Source organism: Rhinolophus sinicus, linkage group LG13, assembly GCF_036562045.2.
Source record: "Rhinolophus sinicus isolate RSC01 linkage group LG13, ASM3656204v1, whole genome shotgun sequence".
Taxonomy (NCBI): domain Eukaryota; kingdom Metazoa; phylum Chordata; class Mammalia; order Chiroptera; family Rhinolophidae; genus Rhinolophus; species Rhinolophus sinicus.
Window position 1 is genome coordinate 34,446,087 of NC_133762.1, and position 25,089 is coordinate 34,471,175.

The 25,089-nt window shown below is 49.2% G+C and overlaps 1 protein-coding gene across 3 annotated transcripts in view; it reads right to left on the minus strand.

Moving 5' to 3' along the window:
• Positions 1-3,219: 3,219 nt before the first annotated feature.
• The window catches only part of CTNNBL1 (catenin beta like 1), a 144,274-nt gene continuing 122,404 nt past the window's right edge, over positions 3,220-25,089 (minus strand). For 2 of the 3 annotated variants that reach the window (XM_019750234.2, XM_074318346.1), the window contains 3 exons: positions 13,483-13,620; positions 13,174-13,246; positions 3,220-3,415 (listed from right to left, as the gene is read on the minus strand). In XM_019750234.2, coding sequence (XP_019605793.2) covers positions 3,327-3,415; positions 13,174-13,246; positions 13,483-13,620 — 300 coding nt within the window. In that variant the 3' untranslated portion in view covers positions 3,220-3,326. Of the gene's footprint in view, positions 3,416-8,200; positions 8,820-13,173; positions 13,247-13,482; positions 13,621-25,089 lie in introns of those variants that run through there. The other variant, XM_074318347.1, reaches the window with a different exon arrangement.

Consider the following 25,089-nt stretch of genomic DNA (forward strand, 5'->3'; position numbering starts at 1 on the left):
ATGGAGCCCAGCTATTAAGGAAGTGTGTGTGGGGGGCTCTGTGTTTAGCCGATGTAGAGTGAAAAGCAAGGTGCAGAACACAGGACATTTGTGTTAAATATATTTTTATTCACTTGAAAACATAAAACTATCTCCGAAAGGATATTCTAGCTAATTAGGGGTTGTGTCTGGGGAGGGGCGCCGGGTGACCAGGAGACGCAGCCGGCGGGGAGATTTATGCACTGTACACCCCTGTGTACCTTATGCCCAGGGCATGTGCTACCGGTCAAGAGAACGTAACTGGAGAAATGCTTGCCATTTCCTCGGCACAGACAATGAAGGACCGCTGCTGTGATACCACCACTTTCCATGTGTACCAAGGAGCAAGACAGATTGAAAAATGTGGCTCCGCTTTTACCTCTACTTGTGGGTAAGCAAATCTAATCAAGGAGTTTTTGCCTTTAGGAAAGTGAGTCTCATCTCCCTGTTGACACTAAATTGACGCTCTTGGTAATGGCAGGAGATGCCACCTGGGCACTGGTGCGACTGTGGGGGTGACTGAAGGATGCCTTCAAGCTTCCCTGACAATGCATTTCCCCTCAGAGAAAGAAGGACGCAACCTGCATGCAAATCTCTCTAAATTAGACATGGCCCATCTTGCCGCCGATGAATTCAGGCGTGCCGACCACCACAAATGGAGCAGCACGCTGCGAGAGAGGAGGAAAATGAAATCATTTCCCTCGTGAGGAAATTCTGGCTAATATTGCTGAAAGGTGAATTTGTGGCCATGCCCTGCTTGGATGCCATGCCCAGGTACCACTCAGCTACGGACACAAGGACAAACCTGAAGGGGCTTTTCGTGACGGGGAGGGTTTGGGAACCCGAGAGTGGCAGATACAGAAGTCAAATTCGGAACCACAGGGCAACAGCGGTCTTGACTGGAAGCCCAAGACGTCCTCCCTGCGGGGCGGGGCTGCTTGTGAGACAGACAGCCACTCACACCTCAGGAGCCCATCCCAGGAGCCCACAGGTTAATGAGGATCTTTGCCTTGTTCCTAAAAGCTTGGTCCCCCAAGCCCTGGAACTGGAACCCCCTCTGACTTCTGAGGGATTATACCTCACGTTCCCCCCAAACCCTCCCGTCACAAAACCGATGGAAAAAGGGACCACTTCATGTGTGAAGTGAACGTGTGATTTCAAGCTTGCTTTTAGCACAGAGATGTTTTGGTCAAACAAAATCTTAGGAGGCACCCCAAAATATGAAGCAGGGCAAAATGGAGCAACTATAGTGGAAGGGGTCTGGAGCCCTACCCACTCTCTCTTCTCTGTTGGCTTCTGGTGCGCTTGGGGCTTCGGTAGGACACAGCTGGAAAACTGCTGGACAGAATTCTGTGGGATAATCAGGTGACAGCAGTTGCCTCCAGGGGTGGGGAGGCCTAGGGGGTGGGAGAGGGGAGGGGAGACTCCTCACTGTATACCTTTGTGTTAAATTTTGAACTTATGCACTAGGTATAAGCATTACCTGGTTAAAAACAAAATTTAAAAAGAAAATAAAGGTGAAGGACTAATGATCTTTAAAGTGCCAACCTTAGGTCAAAAAGTCTATGAGATTCTATAGGTTACATCTAGACATGCTTTATTTGTTGTGAATTCATTAAGCCACATATCCACAGTGGAACAGATTGAAGCATAATGTCAGTCAGTGATCTGTGACTGTCTTCTAGACAGAGGCAGCTCGGTGGAGGGGAGAGCTTGGACCGCGGAGTCAGACAGACCCTCTGCCGCTTCCTGGCCATAGGCCCTTGCCCAAGTTGCTTAGCCTCTGAGATCTCAGTCTCAGCTTCAGGAAATTGGGGATAACGATGCCAGCAGGGCTGTTATGCAGGTGACAAAGCATGGATGGAAAGCAAGTAGCACATAGCAGGTGTTCAGTACATAGGAGCTACTACAGTTACAGAAAAGTGAAATAAAACAATAACTAAATCTGAAATGTCACTGTACGGCAATTCTGATTCTGTCATAGGCCGTGTAACACACTCCGGCCACCTCTCTGCTGCAACACTTACCTCATGGAGACGATGGCCGCACCTTCCTCTTCCCACTGGGTGGGCCAGGTCTGTCTTCCTCGCGGTTCTATAGCCAGCCCCACGCTGGGCCCGACGCAGGTGCCAACTGATTCAGAGTCCTCTCAGGTGGCTGCGTGGAGCCCTGTCCCTTGGGGTTCAACGAAAAGAGCTGCGGCTGACTGACAGTGTCACTCATGGGCACGTACAGGGCGTGTGGCGTCCCCTGTAGCCTCTTTGCTGACCTTGGGCTAAAGATTTCACTTTAATGAAATGCAGCTTTCTAAATCAGTTTTTCTTCCGCCGCCTCACTCACGAGGACTCTATTCTTTGTGACAGATTAAAACCATGCTAAAGGACTGCGGACTCCCGTCATAACCCGTATAACATGGGTGAAATCACAATTCTTCTGAAGCCACAGATGTGTAAGGTAAGAACAAAGAAATCACCATTTATAACGCACCTACTGTGTGCGCCTCGCTCTAGGGCATGCTTCAGTGAGTGCTCCCCATAAGCACCAAGTGGGTATTAGTACCCCCGCTTTGCAGACGAGGGAAGAGCGATTCAGGAAGGTAAAGCCATTTATTCAAACTGCCCCAGCTGGTAAATGGCGTAGCCGGGATGTGGACCCCAGGCCTGTCTACCCTAAAGCGTGGCTCTCCTCCTGACGCAGGGAACCACCGGGAAGCTTAAACCACCACCAGTGCCTGGGACACCCGCTGAGAGTCTGATTTCTTCATTCTGGGAGTGGGGGTGGGGGCAACATGGATGTGTTTTTCAAGTTCCCCTCCCTCCCAGACGATGCTGACAAGGTCGGGGTTCAGGACGCTGCTGTGAGGGCCCCGCGCTCTGTCCGGCCTCACAGTGCCACGGACACCTCCCCGGTGCTCTGCACGCCCCATGTGCCTCGTGTTGCACGTCCAGACTCTGTCAGGGCAAAAGCCCCAGCGAGCTCACTAGTCCGTGCCTGGCCCCTTCCCAGTTGCACCCTCACCACACAGACAGTACCACCAGAGGAGCCACAGTGGTCACTTGATCACACTGAGCCTCAGTTTCCCCACTGGCAGAGTGAGGACACTCACTGACCTTCCTCAGATGTGTCCCATGGCAGCTGCTGTGAAAGTGCAGGTAAAGGTTAGAGGATACTGCCTTGCTACAAAGAATGCCAGCCCAGGAATAAAAAACACTAGCTTTAATTTGTCTGAAAATCACACTGAGCCGTGTAAAAACTGTTTGTGGGAGGGAGGTACAGAGAGGGTCCACGCTGCACAGGGCCAGGGGCCTCTAGAAGTTCTCCAGCAAGGCCAGGATGCGCTTTTGCTCGCTCTCCCGGAACTCCGGGCTCCGGCCATCCCCGATGTTCTCTGCATACTCTAGGGAGACAAAGGCAGGGGCAGGTGTGAATCCGAGGCATGAGGCATGTGGTCCATGTGGCTGGGTCACTTCACACCTTTCCCCCAAATCCCAGCTCCCACTGAGCTGCATGCCTCTAATGCCTGCAACAGCCCTCACAGTGGCAGCTGTGGCCAAATTCTGGTCTTGCATTCGAGGCCCTCAGTGAAAAGGGCCAGGCTCACCCCATCTCAGCCACAGCCTTTACTCACTCATTTAGTCCCTACACACACGCAGTGGATGCCGACCGTGGGCAGCCACTGCTCTAGACCAGTGGTTCTCAGAGTGCGGCCTGAACCTGCAGCGTCTGCCTCACACAGGAACTTCTGGGCCCAACCCAGCCCACTTGCTAGGCAGCTCTGAGGACGGGGCCCAGCAGTCTGAGCAAGCCCTCCGCGACTGCTGGGGCGCGCTCTAGTTTGAGAGCCACTATTTGAGGCAATGGGGATGGAGTACCGATCAAAAGGGATGACACCTCTGCTCTTGTGGAGCCCACTTTTCAGTGGGGGAAACAACCCAAAAGTAAATACTGTGTTTCCCCGAAAATAAGACCTAGCTGGACAATCAGCTCTAATGCGTCTTTTGGAGCAAATCTTGGGTATAACATATATAAGACCAGGTATAACATAACATAACATAACATAACATAACATAACATAACATAACATAACATAACATAACCATAACCATAACCATAACCTATAACATAACACAACATAATACTCAGTCTTATATTAATTTTTGCTCCAAAAGTCACATTAGTGCTGACTGTCCGGCTAGGTCTTATTTTTGGGGAAACAGGGTAGGTAGGGTGGCTGTCAGAAGGCCTCAGGGAGTTGGCGAGATTTGATTAAAGACCTGTAGGCAATGCGTGTGGGGATATCTGGTAGCGAGTGGCAGAGGGGCCACCAGTGCAGGGGCTCAGGGGGGAGCGTGCTTGGTCCATCTCAGGGCGAGCAAGGAAGGCTGCGTGGCCAGTGGCGGAGCTCTGAGCCAGGGGAGGGGGCAGGGCACAGATCATGTGGGGAGTGCAGGCCGCTGTGAATAGCGTCTCCATCAGGGGCCTGTCTTCCATCCAGGGCATCCCCTTTCCACTAGACCAGGAGCTTCACTAGTGGGGGGGCCCTGCCTTACTCTCAGCTAAATGCCCAGTGAGCCTGGCTGAGAGCCAACTATCAGTCTGGTGAAGAAACAGAGCAGTTGGTTAGGATGACTGCTCGCATATCTGCCCCCTGCTCCCTACCCAGGGCAACCTGAGAGAGAACAATAGAGAACTCGCAGGTAAGAGGCTTCTGCATAATAAAACATCTGCGGATCCCACTCAGACAAAGACAGGAGACAGAAAGTGCGGAGCCCTCCTTCCAGCGCCCGCCCCCCCACCATGCTAGAGAAAGGGTCTTGTTCCTGCCATGTCTTCATTTTTCCTCCTTCCTCTTTATGACTTTGGACATGTGCTGGAAAACGGGGTTTGGGATTCAGACATGTGCCAGCTGTGTGTCTCCCCCCGGAAATCATCGTCTTCTGTTAGGCCCATCCATCACCTCCCACAGCAAATGGTTGTGATGCCTGCTATTAAGGCCCCTTCAGGAGCGGGCTGGGTGATGGGAGAACAGGAACAGGGCTGCCGGGAAGGCTGTGGGGCTGGAGGTGAGTGGTCTCTCTTGCTCACATGTGAGTGATCTAGCTGCTGCCCCAGGAGGAAGAGAAATGACCATGATAACATTTAATGCCCCCAGAGGCATGATCTGGAAGCAAGAGGCTTAATGGATTGAACTAACACTTTGCTCTCCTAATGTACTCACAGACCCTGGAGGGAGAGAGGCGGCCAAATACTCTGATCCTTTGGGGCAGTGATTTTCCAAGTAAAGCCCGCTTCCCTGGAGGGACCTAATCCCTTTCTAGGGATGCACACAGTAGAGGAAACCAAAGTCTGTGTCAGTGTCCTTACTGAATCCCCGCTGCCAAGGCCTCAGAAGAAACACGTGCCAGGTCTGCACACAGAGCACCCACCCCACGGGCAAGCCTCCCTGTCCCTCCGTCAGTGGGGAAGGAGGAAATAAGGTCAGATGACCTGTTCTCTGGAAATGGGCTGTGAATGGAGCTGGCGCGATGTGAAGAGGGGCTGTGTCATGCGCAGTGGAATGGAAACTAACACGCAGTAAACACTGATTATGTGCCAGGCATTTGTATATGTTGTCTCATTTAATCTTCGCGGCAATCCTATAAGGCAAAGAACGTCATCTCTATTTACAGATGAGGAAACGGAGACTCACTAGAGAGCTGAAGCAACGTGACTGGTCAAGGATGCTAGAGGAGCTGAAACTCAAACCCCAGAGTATGTGTGAGCAGTGAAAAGGCACCTAAAAAGCCCCTGGGGTGGAGCCGGTCCCCAAAGTGGCATCCTCTTACCTAAGCAACATCCTACCCTGCCTGTTTCCCATCCTTTGGGGGAAAAACTCCGGCTCTGCGAGCACTCCAAAGCATCCAAGTCCCCAAAAAGCACCTGGCTATAAAGTCCTTGTAAAAGGTAAGACTCCAGAGGGGCTGTCCTATGGGTAAGGGGCCTCCATGGCCACAGATGTGGAGTGGATCGCAGGGGCCACACCTCCTCATGCCAGGTCAGGGCAGGGACTGGCCAGGGTCCCACAGCGCGCCAGCCACAGGGCCAGGCAGAACCAGGTCTCATGAGCCCCCAGCATTCCTCCACTGGCTCTGGCAGCCGGCACCAACTGTGCCCCTCGCCCCGCACCCTTCACCAGTACCCCTACTCATCTTTGTTTCTAGAGTGGAATTCGATTTGGAGCAAATCTTGGTGGTACCAGCTACGTGTGGTTATTATAGCTGCTGCAGCAGTTTATAAATATTGAACAGATTCCTACCAGAGGTCTTAGGAAAGAGTTCTCTTTGGTGTGTGTGTGTGTGTGTGTGTGTGTGTGTGTGTGTGTGTGTGTGTGCACGTGTGTGTTTGTGCATGTGTGTGTGTTGCTAAAAGGAAGAATTACAGGGTGGGGGGAGAATGAGAGTGAAAGAGGGATGGGGAAAGAAGGGGGCAGAGGGGAGCGGATGCGTCAGGTTGGAGAGTGAGAAAGATGGTGTACACATCAACTCCCTTCTCTACTTGCCCAGCATTTTCAAATAATAGAGGCTTTGATGGAGCTCAAAAACAGGCAGCAGTGCTGAACGCATAAATATTAAAGCAAACTTTAGACAGCAGGTTTACTATTCAGACATGGAATACAAGCTGTTCTGTTTATGTCAAAAGGGGGAAGGAGGGGGCACCGGGGCTGCTGGATGGGGAAGGAGTGTCTTCCAGGGCAGGGGCCGGGCCAGCGCTCTCCAGCCTGGTTCAGACCCCTGGACCTTTGACTTGAATGCTCACCCTTCCAAGAACGCACAAGGAAGAGGGAGCGGGGAGACGAGGAATGCCAGTATTTTCCCACTGAAAACGCTTGAAGACACAGAAATAATCACAACATGGAAACTGGGAAAGGAAAATCCTTGCGGTCTAACAGGTTCCTTAACGACACCGATGAACGTGGAGGGTCTAACATCACGTCTCTAGAGGAGAACACTTCGCTGGGGTTAAAGACCAGAAGTCCATCAGCGGTATCATTAAAATGAAACCCACTTAAAGGAGAAGGAAACTGCTCACGATGCTAGCAGAGTCGTGTGCCTGTAATCCTGAGGCTATTTCAGCCGGTCGGAGAAGCACGCCCCCTCCCCGACAACCAGGGCCCAAGGAGGCTGCTCTGATGCCGGTCCTGCCTGGATCTGAGTCCAGGTGAAAGGATTAGACGAGGAGGGGAGGAAGCAACCTCCATTTACTGAGCACGGACTCTGTCCCAGGCCCCCGACTGCATTTCCATCGCAGCTTTCCAGAGGGGCAGTAGTCACAGAGGAGGAAAGCAAGGCTCAAACATGTTATCTGCTGACTTACCCAAAGTTACAGAGAGAAGGGCTCACGCTGCTCTGTGCATCTCAGCTCTCCTTATTCCTGGGTTAGGTCAGATCCTAATCACCGCAGTAAAGGTAGCTAACATTACAAGCACTGATTGCGTGCCAGCCATCACGTAAGCGCTTTACGTGGTACCTCACCTGTCTCACAGCAACCTTTGGAAAACGCAAGTATCCCCACCTTATAGATGCAGGCACCGTGGCTGCGAGAGGGTAACCTTAGCTGCCTAAGGTCAACACGCAGGTTTCTCTTGGATCCTTTCCTGCCTCCAAACACCCTGGTGGCCACAGCAGTTATGACCTGATGCAAGCCACATGCACACCAACATATGTCATCAAAAGATAAAACCCTATCAGCTTCTGCAGCTTTAAAATCGCAGAGGCAAAGCTCAGGTTACCAAGAGCCCCAGATCAATATGGAAATATATGCTTATAAGCTTCTGAGAGGAGATTTCAAGCCATGAAGAACACAAGCAAATCAAAGGGCCAGGAGCCAATTTCTGAAAGCATTTTGAAGTCTGGCTCAGTCTTTTCACCACCAGTGAGAGTTTGGAGTCAGTAATCCTCTCAACTTTCCTCTGCGAAACAGCCCAGCACCCACAACTTTCAGTGGAGACTAAAACATTTAAGAGACTCGCCGGCAGCTTCCATGGTAACTCTTGGCACAAGTATTTATACTACAAAGTATCCCCAGGTCACAGCGCCTACTCCATGTCCAAGGAGATGACCACTCGGTTCCTGCAGCTGCTGATGGGGATCCTTCACCTGCTTCAAGAAGCCACCTCCTCACTTGGCCGTCACATCTTCATAGAGACAGAAAGTGCAGAGGTGGGTACGAGGGGCTGGGGGAGGAGGGCATGAGGGGGTGAGTGTAAAATGGCTACAGCGTTTCAGTTTTGCACGATGAAAATGAGGTCTGTAGCTGGATGGTGGTGATGGTTGCAATGGTTAAAATGGTAAATCTTACGTATATTTTACCACAATTAAAAAAAAAGACAGAAAAAAGGCCAGCACCTCCTCTGTGTAGCCTCCCTGGATCTTCGAGCTCCTTTTAATCTCCCACAGAATTCACTGTGGCTCCTTGATCCCCACTCCGTGTCTTAGCACTGACTTCATTCTGCTTTTTGTGGCAGCAGTTATCTCACCTGTGATGGGACTGTACACCCTTCGGGCAGGGCCTCCTAAGTGTCTCATTTGTCTTAGGTGCCACCTAGCACCCGGTGATGCCAAGTGGGTGCTTTGGGAAGGTAAATGCCCGGAATTTTGTTTCTTAAACGGCTGCAGGAGTAAATCAGCCAAGTGACGCAGTTAGAGCTTTCCTTTCTGCCAGATGGAAGACTGTGTGTGTAGTTCTGAGTTTGGATCCGGTTTCCAACATTAAGAGGGACTTGGGCAATATCCCTTAGCCTCTGCGAGTCTCGGTTTCCTTATCTGCAAAATGGAGACTGTAAGCCTGCTTTCAGGGCTGTCGTGAGAGCCAGAGAACATACATTAAAAGCCTGGCACAGAGGACGTGTGCGGGAGTGAACTCTACCTACTGTGGCCCGATGTCCGGAACGGCACAAAGAAGCTTGAAGCGCCCACCACCCCAGCGAGCACCCCCAACAAGCATTAACTGAGTCCCCTCTCTGAGCCAGTCATGGACCAGGCACCAGCAGATAAACGGCAGCAGCACACGGTCTGGTCTGCCCTCCTCTAGCTAAGAGGCCACTGTGCCCTGTGTGGGCACCACCGTCCTCAGGCCCAGAGCGGCTGCCAGTTCCAGGGGCGCTGCACTTCGGGAGCGCCGAGGAAGCGGTCTGCATAAAGAGGGGCTTTAATGAGCCATCAGTTATTCCCAGTTCTCTTGGCACCCCCAACAGAGGAGGGAGGAAAATCATGAGAAAGGGGACCGAAATATAGCATGGAGTGGGAAAAGGCCCCCGCTGGGCTTGCCTCATCAGCGTTTTCCTGAGACCTCAAGGGGTACATCAGCTGTCATCCTGCCAGCAAAACTTGGGAAATATGTAGGCCATAAAATCAAAGGGAAAAGCTTGCATATAATTAGTATGTTAAAAAGAAAAAAAGGAAGCAACCCAACTGAAAAACAAAATTAAAATCTAAGAGGACAGACTGATGAGCTGGTTTTCTTGATGAGGCTTTGTGTTTTTTTTTTGTGCTTTTTGATGGAATGAAGGGTGGAGGAGGGGGAGGGATTGAAGGCTTTTAAGAAGTGGGCTTAAACAAAGCCCGGCCACTAAGCACAGCCTGGCCACCAACCCTGTGGGAGCCTCACCCCTTCGCAATCCCCTCACTGCCCCAAGGGTGCTCGCTGCACCAAGTTCAGGGGTTGCTGAGAGGCCGGCCACGCGCCAGACCTCCCCATGACACTGCAGGCAGATGGGCTTCCCCGAGGAGGCACATATGAGCTGGGCCGGTGCATGCCAGTGGAAGGGTGGCTGAGAACCCTTTATTATGACCTAAGCCTTCCATCTGGACAGAGCTGAGTGTTTTGTTGTCTTCGTTAGTGGCCAGTGACCTGTGATGGCCTCTTTGACCTCGGCAATGGCATCTAATTCCCTGGCTTTAAAATATCACCTCCACACTAATGACTAGCCTCTCTCCTGAGCCCTAATGAGAATGTCTGCAGCACTCACTACCTGTATCCCCAGACTCACCGTGTACCCAACAGAACTCAAGGGTCTGCCCAGCAACACTCCCAACAGCCCCCCGCCCCCCCAATGCTCCAGCCTCCACATCCTTGCCTGTCCTCTGCTGATGTGGCCGGACGCCTTACGAAGGACACTGGTATCCTTTCCCTCTGGGACGTGCTCCCTGTCCCGGGGAGAAGCCTCTCCCTCTGGGGCTCCACGGCGTGGCCAGTGCTTCCACGCCTGTCTCCTTACCACCCCGGAGCACACTGTTCATTACTTCAACGCAGCACTTAGGAGATTCTAATTAGTTTTCAGTATCTTTTCCCACTGGACTGTGAAGGCCCCAAGGTTGGGTTCTTGCCATCCCCACCTGTGTGGGAGGGCTGCGCTGAACCTGGAATTTCCCGTTCTCAGGCCTCCACTCGCATTGCTCCTTCATTCTGGAATGTCCTTGCCCTTGAAGACCCAGCTCAATGCTACTCCTGAATGTGGAGCCCGGCACCCAGCAGTGATAGCTGAGTAGTAGTGGGAGCGTGTATTTCAGTGAGCTTGAATTATGGCTGGTCATTTACACATCTACGTCCCACAAAAGACTACAGACTCCATGAAAGCAGGAGCTGGCGGACACCTTAGGGGCACAGTATGCAGCACTGCAGGGCTGAGGAGAGTTGCGGTCAACATTTGCCAGTTTAAATTCACACAAGGGTGGGGTTTAACTCACCAGTGTTTAAAATATTCACTGGGGTCCCATTATGTGCCTGGCATTGCTCTAGGTGACGAGACAGGGTGAACAAGACAGACAATGTCCCCACATCATGGAGCTTACATTGTAATGTAAGAGACACATGAAACGAGTAAACAAAGACATAAATAAAAACAATTACAAATTGTGGTAAGGGCTCGGAAGAAAATAAACTGGGTGCTATGATGGGAAATAACAGATGCCGAGAGTGTGTGGATTCCAGCTTGTGTTTGGAGGCAGAACTGGTATAAGTACTAATCCACTGGCTGGGAAGGGGGAGGGAGAGAACCGCAGGGCGGGCCCTGGGTCTGGAAGGATGGGTCTGAAGGCCGGGCCTGGACAGAGCTGGGGAGAGGAGTGTGAGTGGCGGGAACGAACAGGCCTCCGCGCAGGCCGCTCACCTGCTCGCTGCCCAGACACTCAGTCAACACACATCTAGTCAGCGTCTGCCGTGTGCCCGGCACCTTACTAGGCTCTGGGGAAATAAACCATGATCTGAAGGAGACAAAGGCTGGCTCACGGCAACGGAAAATTTTGAATTACCTAAGATACACGCAGTAGGATTTCCGACGAAATCACAACACCCACCTACTACGTGGCAGCACCCATTAAAAACGCTTTCTCTTGCTCAGAAAAATCATTGTTTTGATTACACGGATGGAGGTGCCGGAAGAAGGCTCGATGCAAGATAGTAGAGCTGAGAGTAATAAAAAGTCCTAATTGAACACGTGGGCGTAAAAAGTAAATGGCATTTAAAGGCTGGAGTTGCAAATCACTACAGCTACACCTCAGGGAGGAGGCGTCATGACACCCTGAGCAGTAATTCATGGCAATGTGGCACCACAGATGAGAGAGGAGCATCCAGGATGCCACTATGGAAGGCAAGATGCTGGGCTAGGTTCATGAACAGGTCTCCCTTTCCTCGTTCTCTGACAGAGAAAACCACAAGCTCCAATGCCTCCAATGCTCCATCTGCAAAATGGGCGCAATGGACTTCCCATTCCCCCTGCGTGGGCGGCTGTGCTGAACCTGGGATTTCCAGTCCCCACGCCTCCACGTACACTGTTCCTTCAGTCTGGAATGTACTTGTCCCAGCCTCGAAGACCCAGCTCAATGCTACTACTCTCACAAGGCTTCCCATGGGATTTTAGCCATGCCTCACTTATAATAATGATGACGATAATTATCACCATAATATTTCATAATAGTCATTATAGCTAACATTTACCGAGAACCTATTAAGGGTCAGACATTTTCCATATATCATCTCATTTAATCCTCTCACCCATTTTATGAGGTCACAGAGCAATTGGGCATCTTGCCTGAGGTAACACAGTAAATAGCAGAGGCAGGACTCAGTTCCGGGAGCCAGATGCCAGAGCCCGTGGCTCTTAGCTTCTCTTCGATTTTTTACATGTGCCTTTTGTCTTCACATTTCATCTCCCACCTATAATGGGAGTTAAAAGCCACTTACAGGAAAACCCTTTGAGTACATCTAGCCTAATCCCTCATCTTAGGAATGGGCAGAACAAGTGCCAGAAAGAGAAAATGATTTGCCTGCGGTTCCCCAGCCCATCCTGACTCTCTGAACTCAGGTGTTATCAGTCCTGCCAAGTCCAATGCGGGCATCTACCCACCGTGTGTGTCAGTCCGTGCTAAGCAGCCTGAGGGTGCGGCTGCATTGCAGAGCTCAGTTCAGGCGCCCTGCCCTGTGACAGAGCTCCCTCACTGACTAGAGCCCTCTTGGGAGCCACTCCAGCTGAGTCAGGTCCAGCCAAAGATGCAACTGCATTTGAGGGACTCCCCAGGGGGTGGGGGGGCAGGAGGGAAAGTCACCTGACTGAGCTCCTTCTGTGTGCCGGGCACTAGTCTGGATGCTGTCATGTGGCATCTTATGAACCTCTGCAAAATGTCTTCCCGATCACACCGACACAGCCAGGGTGAGGCAGAGTGAGGACCGGAAGACAGGCACCTTCTTTCTATTATACCCACTGCTTCAAATTCACTTCCTCATGTCTCGTATAATTCCAAGTATTTCTTGTTACTTCCTTGTTTTTTTCCCCTCTAAGTAATTTCCTTCTGCTACATGCAGTTTGGAATGGACTTCTGGGCTTCTTTCTTGTTTTGTCTTTTAAAAAAAATTGTTTTCAACAAGTATTTCCAAGCTCTAGTGCTTGTCTGTTCTGTGTTTTTCAAATTCTGGAATTGGAAGGTCAGAGGCAGAGAACCCCTAAGTTAGTCTACGGTATTCTGACTAAGGTGACCTGGGCACACGGCAAACTGGACAACACACTTCAGCTGGCAGGGCAGAGAACGCTGGGCCCCAAGTCCCAGGGATATGAGCAGAGACTCAGAGAGAAAGCATCATCGAATTCCCCGGAGCCCCAGACGCAAGCCACGTCCCACTCACCCTTGATGATGTGCCTGACAATTTTGATGGAGCTTCCTCGCATGTTTAGGATCTGGTGAACTCTCTGGCGAATCTATTACGGAAGAGGGACGAGTGGGAAAGACAGAAAAAGCGTCATTTGTCCTGGTCGACACCAGAATACACTGTACTGAGAGGATTCACCTCACTCCCTCCCCCGAACAAGAGGGCCCATGCAGAGTGAAGGAATTCAAGGAGAGTGTGATCCGCTTCTTTTTTTGAGCCTCTACCTATGCAGGTGGCAAGGAAGGAGGCAGTGATGGACAGGCGCACCCCGGGGAAGCCCCTTACCTGGGGGACGTTGGCATTGCAGATCTCCGCCATGATGTAGCAGATGTGCTGCAGCACAAACAGGCCTGCGTCCAGGCGCCGGAGGTAGAACTCGTCCTCGGTGTCGTTGTCTATGATTTCTCCACGCCGGACCATGTCCTAGAAACGAATGAACATGTGGGAATAGAAGCGGGGCAGTGAGCGGAGGAGGAAAGAACAGGCTTCTATTCTGCCCGTAATACCCAACAGAACAGCAACGACAACCACCACCACCAAAGAACACCACTCCGCCTTCATTTGTCTCCTACCGCTCCCATTATTCTAGAATCTTCCCTCTGTTCTCATTGTTCATGGACTAGAGGCCCAGGGAGAGATGATTAAAGCCCTTTTTCTTTTTCCTATACAATGAGTCAAGGCCAAAATGACCTCATCCACATATTTAACCTAAAAAAATAAGCTGACAGGGACACAAATCTAAGGTATTTATTATCTGCTTCCACTCATTTATTTACTCTTTGGTTCCGGCCTCCATAAATAATCTTTCTACGAGATATACTTACCTCTCTTTCTCTTCCAAATCAAACTAAAAATAGGGAAGAGAGGTCCCCTTTCTCCACCGCTCTGTCATGGGACCCTGGCGAAACTGAGGGCACAGGCACCTAACATACACATATGTGTCCCTTTCAGCTCACATTGTCAGATGCAAAATGCTGCCAACCTTTTCAGTTCATGTCACAGTCCAACACTCCTCCAGGCCAAAGCCCTAAAAAGTGACACGCGTCTCTTTCCTAAACCTTAGTAACCCAGACGTATCAGACTTCTTGTCCCCATATCTATTCCTTTCTAGTGGATTCTTTCTTTCTTTTTTAAAAAAACCAAAAAACAACAAACAGCTTTATTGAGATACAATTCACATACCATACAACCGACTGATTTAAAGTGTATAATTTAATGGCTTTTAGTATATTCAGAGTTGTGCAACCATCACCACACTCACTGCAGACATTTCCATCACCCCCGCCCCATTCAAGCCTCTCATCTAGTGGATTATTACCGCCTCTGCCAAGAGAGCCCTTCTCCCCACCTCAGGCCTTCACTGCCCTCCTGCCTAGGGATTCTGGGGTATCTCTCGAGTTAACATTGTTTTCAAGCTGTCTCTACCACAAAGCCTTGCCTGATTATTTAAGGCTAAAGACTCCTTTCCAAAATTCCTGAGCGCACCCTCAGGCAGCCACTTCAGGACACGGTCTCTCGTGCCCATCATATTCACACAGATTTGAGTCGTCATCAACGCCCTCTGTTTCTCTAACCCCCTCTAAGGGCCAACTGTGAGCTCCGTGAAAGCAGGGACTGTGTTTTGTTTTCATATCCCCAGCTCAGTAAACATCCACGCAGTGAATGAAAGGAAAAGGACGTCTCTGTTTTGGGTTGTCAGCTCTCAGGACTAAGAACTGGGTGAGGGACTCGTTCTGCACGACTCCCAGACTTCCTGAAGAAGACAGGTGCTTAATATGTGCTTTTGGTGACAACAATCCATTTCTTAATTCTGTCGGTCGTTTTATGGCCACGGTTCCCTCTGACAACTCAGGCTCCTGTCACTGATCGAAGCCCTTGGGACCTTGCCTTCCACTCTCCCAAACTCGAAGGACTTAGCACTATGGTCATCAATCTCCTACAAGAACCCTTCAGAGACTATTTAGACGCAGATAATGCACTTTTTTATTTGCCCCGGGGGGCCCAGCCCGTAGCCACACAACTACTTTTCATCTCGCTCCTGAAGGCCTAGGAGGCAAAGGAGGGCGGCAGATGTGCCAGGCCCAACACTGCCTGGCACATCACCACTGATAATTTCCAGCCTCATTTAGTAGCAAATTCCTGGGTAATCTGGTCATGGTGTTGATGCTCACGAGGCAGCCATGACTGATGTTTGTGAGGTGATGCTGGATTGATGTCCGAGGAGTTTAGAAATAAGGAGAGCCTCTTTAGCTTCTCATTTCCTCATAATCGTAACCCCCTGCCCCGAACTCCTGAGTGCTCAGCCGCTGGGGGATCGGGAAGGAAAATGACTCCCGACTTCCACTCACACAAAACGCATTTGCTGCTAATACTTTACATTTGTATAATGCTGTGGTGTTTAAAGTGTTATTCTATATATATGGTCCCTACTACTAAATTTAAAGAGAGCAGGGAAGGGATTATTATTAATTCCCTTGTACAAATTAGAATGTCAGGCACACAGAGGTTAAGTAAGTTGCTCATAATTACATAATTACCAGTTACCAGAATACGGACTCCCCCGGGAAAGGAATCCTGCCTGATTCATCTCTAAGGTGGAAACGAAACACGTGATATGGGGTATTCGGATCCCAGACCTGCTTAGTGCCCAGTGGCAGGGTACCATTCTAAACACTGTGTTAAGGCAGAGAAAAGAATGCAAACGGAGGTAAGGGGATGCCCTGGTCTTGGTCATTGTGCAGCTGGAGGTCTGTCTGGGGAGGTCACAGGGACACAGGAAATGACCACAAAGTAAAGGGACACAGTATGCCCGCAAGTTAAAAGTCATTACAAGTGCTGGGTGCTGGTTAGTGGTGATTAAGATGGGAGGGCATCTGGGAAGAAGTGACTTTTCCAAGGCTCCTGATGGGCAGACACAGCAGAATGAAGGCGTTCGTGTGCGAAAGGCCTCACGCTCTTTGTAATTCCTGCTCGCTAGTCCCGGCGCAGACACACAGCTCGAACAGGCCTGCCCTCCCTCTCCTGGCTTCCTTCCTCCTCCCCGCCAATCTCTATCATGATATCAAGTCTAAAATGATATTCCTTACAAACATTTTCCTGAGATCTTTGAAAAATTCTCAAAGCCTTCCAACTCAAAAACGTTTCCAATGAAATGTGACTTTTTTCAGTCCCTAAAACTCCCAAGCCTGGGATTTGTGCCTCCTTTTACGGCGCCTCCCAGGGCCTGCCTGGTAACAGTTGCTCAGCTGTGCGCCTCTTTCCTGTGTCGGTTCTTCGGAAACCAGAGTGCGGTTTACTCATCTTTGAACCCTAGAAGCGCCTTGCATGGTACTTTTTGCATAGTAGGCTCTTGGAAAGCATTTGTCAAACAGGATGAAACACAATGCAGGGAGAAGTTCTGTGCTATTTAATGAGCTGTGTGTGCTGCCTCACACGGGTGGGTAGAAGGGGAAACATCGGGAAACGGTGAGGGACGGTGCCTTAGAGCGCTAGCTGGAGGGAGGCTTGAAGGCTGCCCAGACATGACAGGCTGCAGGCTGCACACTAGGCAGGACGCTGTCATGAGCAGGAATGTGCAGACACCTGTATGATGAACACATGGGCTTAAAGTGTTGAGAGGCAGGCAGAGCGCACGGCTGGGAGGCCACAGCACCAGACTATGTGAGAAGTAGATCCTATGGGGAAGAGGAGGGGAGAGGGGAGAGGGGAGAGGGGAGAAGAGATAAAACCCTTAGAGGTTTACAAACATAGGAACTTGGTGTGGAACATTCATTCCCCTACCTGATAAAAGATTTCCTGAACACCTAACTATGGGTATTATATGACGTGCTAGGGGCAGCAAAGATAAATGAAACAGTTCACATAATCAAGGAGATTGCAGTCCAATGAGGTTAACAAATATAAACAAAATGGTGTGTTTTTTTTAATATAGTAATGGCTATTATAAAGGACTTCTCAAACTATACTGAGTGCCATGGGAACCCACAAGAAGGACAGACTAAGTCTTCCGTCTGGGGAAGGCAGGAAAGTTCAAGGGAAATGTTAACATTTGAGCTGGATTCTAAAGGAGTTTTAAAGCTGGGAAGAACATTCCAAGCAGAGGGAATAATAGCATGGATAAAGGCAAAGAAAAGTCAGTGTGGCTAGGGTGGGAGAGAACAACAGGAGAAAATCACTATCATTAAAAGAGAGAAAGAGCAGACTGAAGTGTGTATTTTTCTGCTTGTAAGACCCCAGCTATCAGCAGGTCATATTATTTTTGATTGGTTACCAACACTAGGCATCGTGGGAGGCAGTCCGAACAATACCCATTGCTACTGCCATCTACCCACCTGGGAGGAGCAGGTAGGGTTTACTGAGGGCTTATTATGCGTCAGGCTCAGGGCTAAGAGCTGTACGGATGTAGTATATTGACTCCTTTAGTGCACACAAATATTGGGAGGCAGGGACTGTTATCCCCATTTGAGATGAGGACACTGACTCAGGCAGAGCGACCTCTGTAAGGCCAGTGGGTGATGGTCGGTAGAACTGGAATCCAAACCTAGGTCTGCGTTCTTTTCATACTACCGTGTTTGTGTGGGTACAGATTTCAGAGTTTTCTAGAGAACAAAGGAAGATGCTAAATAGGAGACGTAGAAAGGCTTAAAAATGGAGCTCAGTGAAATTATGTTTCTCCAATTAGGTCAGACATGCCCCTGGTGATTTTTTTCCTTTTTTCACAGTTTTCCCCACAATCTGATCTTCTTTTTACCAAGAAGGGACACACTGTACCTTCCAGTTTCTCTAAATATTGTCATCTAGAAAGGATGGACACAAGAGAGCAATGCCAAACTCCACTTTTTCCTCTTTCTTCATAACTTCAAGACTCTGACAATGTTGGATTCGACATTCTACTTTTAGACATGCGACCACATGATTTGAAAGTGAAATTTTCAAATGTATGACTGAGATACGACGATAGCTCATCTCCAAGAAAGGCGCCACCATCGCTGCGTTGAACATGCACAAAGATGAAAACAGAGATTGGTTTCTAAGACGGAGTTTCTGCCCTGACAGTTTTAGAAGCATCATAGAACCCAGCAGACAGAGACGGCGGCTCCTGTCAGGATAGCACCTTATCTCACCTGGTACAACTCGGTGGCAGGCGATATGTACCACTGAGTGCATTCAGGGAAGCCGAACACAAATATGCACTCCGTGTTTAAAGGGAAATCAAAGGAGCAGGATGACTATGTATCATTCTGATGGAAAATAGGAAGTTTGGGTACAGCTCTTCTAGGCGCCTCTTCCCCAGTTTTGGTATGTTTTACAAAGAAGTGGAATAGTATGTCACCTTTATTATCCACCCCTGTCTTACAACTATGTATGGACAGGGTCAACTTATTGGAAATGGATTAATGAATTTTTGGCTCTTTTTCGGGGTTTCTAAGACACTAGATAAAAAACTGATCTTGACATGAGGCCTTGACATGGTTCTTTGGCTGTCTGCGCTGAGGAAGTAGAACTAGATGCCTGAAAGAACTACTAAGGGTCTCTGAAGCTCCAAAACGGCTGTCAGTACAACTACACTCATGATATTCCAGCTAGGTAGGGTTCAGCCTTTGAGGAAGTCATGTTAAAGTAATCTAAAAGCTCCAGGCGTTAACACATACTCCATCACAAACTCCTCTCTACCCCATTATTTCCCTCATACCAGACTCCACAAGAACTGAAGGAGTCTGATTAAGAACACGCTGATGGTTACGCACTAGTAATCTACACGTGGACTTGCTTCACCAGTGGTACGGAGGAACTGAATTATGCCAATCGACCAATGAGACACATTGATTAGACAAAGAACAGAGCAATGCCCGCTGACCCACGCAGAGCTGAGACTGCAGCCCGACCTCCCTAGGGATTAGCTCCCAGCTCTAACACTAACTTACTAGGGTCCTTCGGCAAGTCAGTTTACTTTTCTTGGCCTCAGTATCTTTGCTTGGAAATAAGTAGTCTGAAATGGATCAGGGAAGGGAAATAAGGTTCATTCTGAAAGTCAACTCTAATCCCCTGCAATGGCTGCAGAGTACTATACTGGGAAAGTGTTGCGAAATCGAGCTGGAGTGTAGAGGGGAAAACACTGAAATCAGTTAGCAACGTCTGCCCTGACTGTGGGATGGAGAGCGGTGTGGGCTTCGTCTTTGTCGTCCCTGATCTGGTGCTCTTGAGGGTTTCTTTTAGCTTTGATAACCTGGGACAAATCTAGGCCTGAAGCACCTTCATAACCAGATGCAACTAACACCTTCCTGCCTGTATACGGGTATGTGGACAGACTGAAGCTATTGACTGACGCTGCTCCCGGAACTCAGAGGAGCCACTGTGAGAAATGCCTCAAGTAGGAGACAAGAACTGTCACCTCAACAGGACGTGATTGCTGGCACTGACAATTAGCCCACCTTCTCATCAATAAATTAAACTTCCCTGTAAGACAGCGACAACCCCTGGATCTGCTGTTATACCAGACAGGCAATTCTAACACGATTTGGGCAGGTAAATCAGGTGCTCTTAAAATGGGAATATGATTAATAGAGATGAAAGAGAAATTCCAAAAATCCGGCAACCTTCTTAAGTATTATACACATCTTACTTTACAAAAATTTCAGAGTGAAAATCTATATATATGTTGAGCTGCATCTGAAATAAGACAGGAGTGTTAAGATTTAAAGAAGGCTTCCATAAATTAGCTCGTTCCACTCTCACCTCTGAGAAGAGTGAAGGTGACTGTCTTTGTGAAGCCATGATAACTCAATGGCCACATACCGCACCCCCTACTTTTCAACACAGAGTATCTGCATTAACCTCACTTGCTGTACATGTCCCGTGTTGTGTATGCACAGCAAATATCATTTTCAGATTTCACAGATGGAAAAACTGAGACAGATGTCAAATGACTGTCACTGAGTTTCGGTTAGAGACTCGCGGGGAATACGATTTGTAGTACAAGATCTTTTTCTATGAGCCCTTTCACTCTGGCAAGAGATGGGCCGCAAAAATGGAATAACAGTAGCAAAATTTCCTGAGTCCCTACTGTGTGCTAGGCGCTGTGCTAAGCATTTTCATGGATCCCTCATTTTCCCTTAAACCCCAAGAGGTGAGAATTATTACTATTTCCACTTTTCAAATGGGAAACTGAGGCTTTATTAAGGAGGTGAAATCTCATAAAGCTCATGGTTGAGTAAGTGTTGGGAGACAGGCTCAAAACCCACACAAGTTTGCTTCTAAGCCAGTGATCCATTCCATGCCACAGTTCAAAGAAAGAAAAAGTTTTTGTCTTACAGGCCTTCTCCAGTATTAGCTTATGAGCAAATAGATGGGATTTTTTTTCTTTATGCTGTATCTGGGGACTACTATAAACGAAGTCATCTAGCTTCTTGGCCTGTCTTTTCCTTATAAATTGAAGAACTTAAAAAAAGGGGGGGGGTGAGAGGGGGTGGAATCTATAGCTAGACCAGCAATTTCCACATGCAGTTTGGAAGAGTTAAAAAGAAAAAAGATACGCTGAAAGGTTTTGTTTTGTTCATTCCATAAGAGAGGACTAGAATAAAAACTTAGATGGGAATTCAGTGAACGGCGCGTTAAGTAGAACAGATTGCAATTCACAGTAGCACACGCCTGTTTGGGGGTTGCTAACATAAACAGGTTCATCTCCAAAGATGCACAAGGAGGTGGTCTGTGAGGCGTCAGGTGCCGTTTCTGCAGGGTCGTGTGTGTGTGTGTGTGTGTGTGTGTGTCCCTCCCCCCCCCGCCACATCCTCCCTCTACGTTACTCTGTCTTCGGGAGCACTACAAAATCACCCCCTTTCCAGTGGCCTCTATCTCAGCAGGCAAGTCGCAGGCCTCCCAGCGAGCTTGTGGATGCCATTTCTAATCTGCCCCTGACAGGCAGCGAGCTGCCCCTCGCTGATGCAAGGAGACAGTCATGAAAGAAGCTGCTAGGAAGCCAGTAGGAATCTCTTTCACTTTAATAAGAGGGGACATAACTCAGAGCCCCACCAGGGGTCACAGTTACTGTCTATACTCATGGGCAGGCACTACCCCATCATTTAGAAAAGGCCAATTTCTTTTCTTCTTCCAAAGCAAGGGGAACATTTAAATCATGGATGAGACAGCTAAGTAGAGACGGGGGAGGCACAAACACCGGCAAAACAAAATCTTCCTCCAAGGGCTTCTAAAATAGGGCAGACGGTTAGAGAAGGATCCTAGAGACGGGAGGTCATTTTCAGCTGGGGAAACCAAGGCTGGAGAAATAGTACAAGGTATTTTTCTTTCGTTTCTTTGAGAATGCACAGCTAACTTCTAATACAAATCCAAGGGTCTCAGGCCAGAGCTTTGCCCAGAAAGGGGAAACTGACTACGTGTTAGGCCGGCCTGAACAAATGAGCATGTGCTAGCTTTCGACAAACAATTTCATTAATCTTCAAAACGACCCTCTAATAAAGCTACCAAGAAAATCAGCATACACACCTGGGGCGAGGCGTTTCCCAAAAGAACAGAATTCGTGTGTGGCAGAGCTGGGTTTTAACCTTGGGCTGTCTGACCCCAGGTTCATGTTCCTTCTATGTTACCATAATGCCTCCGCCACATGTGTGTCTTCCATTTCTAAATTTACTAAAAAAACTAACAAACAAAAACCCACCCAGACTTCTCATTTGCACTTTGACAACCTGTCAGCTTAACCTGGAAAGAACCAGGGCCTCCAAGAGTCAGTGACCCCACTGAAAGACAAGAGGATAAGAACAGCAGCACATCGTGCTCAGGGCCACACTGCAAGGTAAGCAGCAGAGGCACGGGACGGGGGCTCAGCCCCTCCAACTTCTCCAAGGGTAGAAAGGATGCCTGGCTCTGGGAAGGGGGCGGGCAGGGGCAGGGAGGCAGTAGGGAGGGTAATAGGCACGCGGCAGAATCTGTGGGTCCCTAAGACAGAAGGAAGCAGGAGAGAGGAAAAAGCACCATGACACCCTTCCCCCACCACCTCTGGCTTCTACTGGCTATAAGCTGTGTTCTGGCACATTCATGGACTAAGTTTGGGAACCACTGGTTTAAAGAACAGCTGAGAAGAATTCTCAGCAGGATTTCCTTTTTGTAAGCTTGCCCCAGAAGCTTCCAGCACAGTGAGCAGAAGAATCAATGGCAATCTCACACTTCCACTGTCTACACACTTACCCAGTGCTTTCGGATCAGTACTCCACACATTCATTCCTGTGCTTTATCCCCTTTTGTACAAGCCTTTAAGTGAGTTTCAAATGCCAGGGAAATAGTCAAAGTCTGTTTCAGACATCAAGTCCTGTGGATACTGTTTCATTAAAAGGAGTCCATCTTTCTCATTCCAGGATAAAGCCTGGAATGATTTCACTGTGGCAAAATTAGCATGCAATTTGTAAGTCATTACGGTGCAAAGTATGTGGTGAGAACCCCACTGAATAAACCTGCGGAGAATAATTTTCCCAGGAACTAACAAAGATAAAACCTTTCTCCCAGGCTCTCTCCTCCTTTAAAATCCCTGCCTATATAATTATGTCTTACTTCTGACAGTCAGAAGCCAGGCTTCTCAGTACATTTAACCAACAGAAGCCAGAAGGAACCAAGGACATCCTCCCAACAACAGGGACCTTGGTATTTTCTGGGCTTCTTCTTGTTTGGGGAGTTGGGTGCAATCTGCTGAGTCAAGCATCTGGGATATTTATGGATCAAGAAGAACGGCTGCTCACTAGAAGAATCTTAAGAATCACATGCCCTTTAAAAGTTCATGTCCAGTCTCGTTCACCAGGAATGCTGAGCGTAGGTCCATATACGTTGTGGCCCTGGAAATGACAGGGACACTGAATGTGACAAGGAAGCAGTCAGCGGGCAGCTGCCCAACACCTGCACATCTTTGCTGGTTACAGATGATGGCAATAACGTAATCTGAACCGAACGGGTATGAAATTATCAGTCTGTCCCGTAGACTTTCTAAATAAGAGTATTTTTCCATGTTGAAGATCGCCAGTTACGCCACAGACGCCACATAGTTAAATGTTGCTGATCACGGGGTTCATCAGAGAGAAAACAAAAATGCAGGTGAAAAATGAGAGGTAAGGAATAATGTAGACAGCCTAGGACCGTCTATCTTCCTTAATACCCACGGACAGATATTAATTTCATCTTATGAGCACTGCTCCTTCATTTACTGCATGCCAATCACTACGTAAGTCCTGAGAACATGATGAACCAAAGAGATTACAGTCCCAGGGATAAAGAATAAACAAATACAATAATTACAGGTGAGGAAGAAGCACGGGGGACGGGAGGCGTTCCTTCACATGTGGAGATCACTGAAAGCCGGTCTGAGGAGGTAACATTGAGGCTGAGACCCGGTGGTGGAAGGAGGCACCAGCGTGAGAAGAGCCAGGCCAGAAGGGAGACGCAAGGCTATGAGGCAGGAGGAGAGCCAACAGTGGCAGGAGAGGATGTTAGAGAAGCAGGGAGAACTCAGATCCTGCAAAATCTTGCAGTACTAGGAGAGTAAGGAAATGTGTGTGTATGTGGAGGGGTGGTGGTGCAAACAGTCCTTTTAGAGCAAAAACGAGAGGTTCTCTGGGTTACCACCGACAAGCCAGGTCCTGTGGAAGCAGCTTTCACGCGTGTTCTATCTGTGTCACCAATCCCTACATAGGTAATTCCTCAAAGTACAGAGGTTGGGGCATACGCCTTGTCGCGCAGGGTGCCAGGCGGGGTCTCAGCTCCTGCTCCCCACATAAGAACGCAGGACACGGTGAGGCCAAAAAGGAACACCCACGGAGCCATAGGTAGGGGAGTCATAGCACTACATTCTCGCTGGTGGCTGGGTTGGAGAAACAGGAAGCAGGATGTTACTGTTCGCAACCCTCACTGCACCACTTGCAGGTTCAGCCACCATCTTCTTGCTAGTCCCCATTTTTTCTGCTAGAGTAGCCACGGCAGTTATATTAGTGGCCAATGGCTCACTGGTTACAGCTGACGGCCAACTAGCCACAGCTGATGGCCATCCAATCACAGTTGATGGCCATTTACTACCTGAGCCAGCACCTTTCCACGTTGAGGCCGGGAGCCTGGAAACTGCTTTGTGGGGCTCTGCCCCCACACTCCTTAAAAACAAAACACCAGGAAGGAAGAAAATAAGGCCGGGGGCACTTAGGCTCTTTGTCCGCGGCTGGAGAACCAGGAAGCAGCCTGGCTCCAAAGCCCAGCCAGGCTCTCCCCCTCATACCCTCTGCTCCTAGAATTTAACTCAACTCAGCTTCCCACTGCCGCTTCTCCGCTCCTGTTCCTCTTTAGACTGGAAATGCCCTATATGTGTATCTACCTTTTAAGGCTCAACTGGAATCTTGCCTCATCCACAAAACTGCTAAGGGTGCCAGACTGACTCTAGGTGCAGACGGCTTCTCCCTGCTCCCTGGATCCCTCCAGCCCTCAGCAGCAGCGCCCCCTGGGGCCCATTCTTCTCCTGGCACTTCCACCTCTCACCCCTGCCAGTGCCTAGCCCAGGGCCTCATGCGGAGCAGGTGCCTGAGGAATATCTGCCAAATGACTGGATGCCCTCCAGTGAATTCTGGTCTACTGCAAACCATGGACACTTGCACTGTACCCCTGCAGATCTGAAGTTTACAGGGAAGATGTGGCTCTAAGACTCTGAAAATGTCAATACCTGACCCTGCTCTCTAAGAATTTTTTTTTTATTGCCGACTTGGCAAAGTACGTGAGATATTTATTCAGCAGTGATCTCACAGTCAATGCCATCAAATGCCTGAGAAATAAGCATTCAATCCAAGTCAACAAACATTTGCTGAGTTCCCAATGGGTGTAGGACATCCAGGTTTAATGGAGGTGGGATGGGGTGAG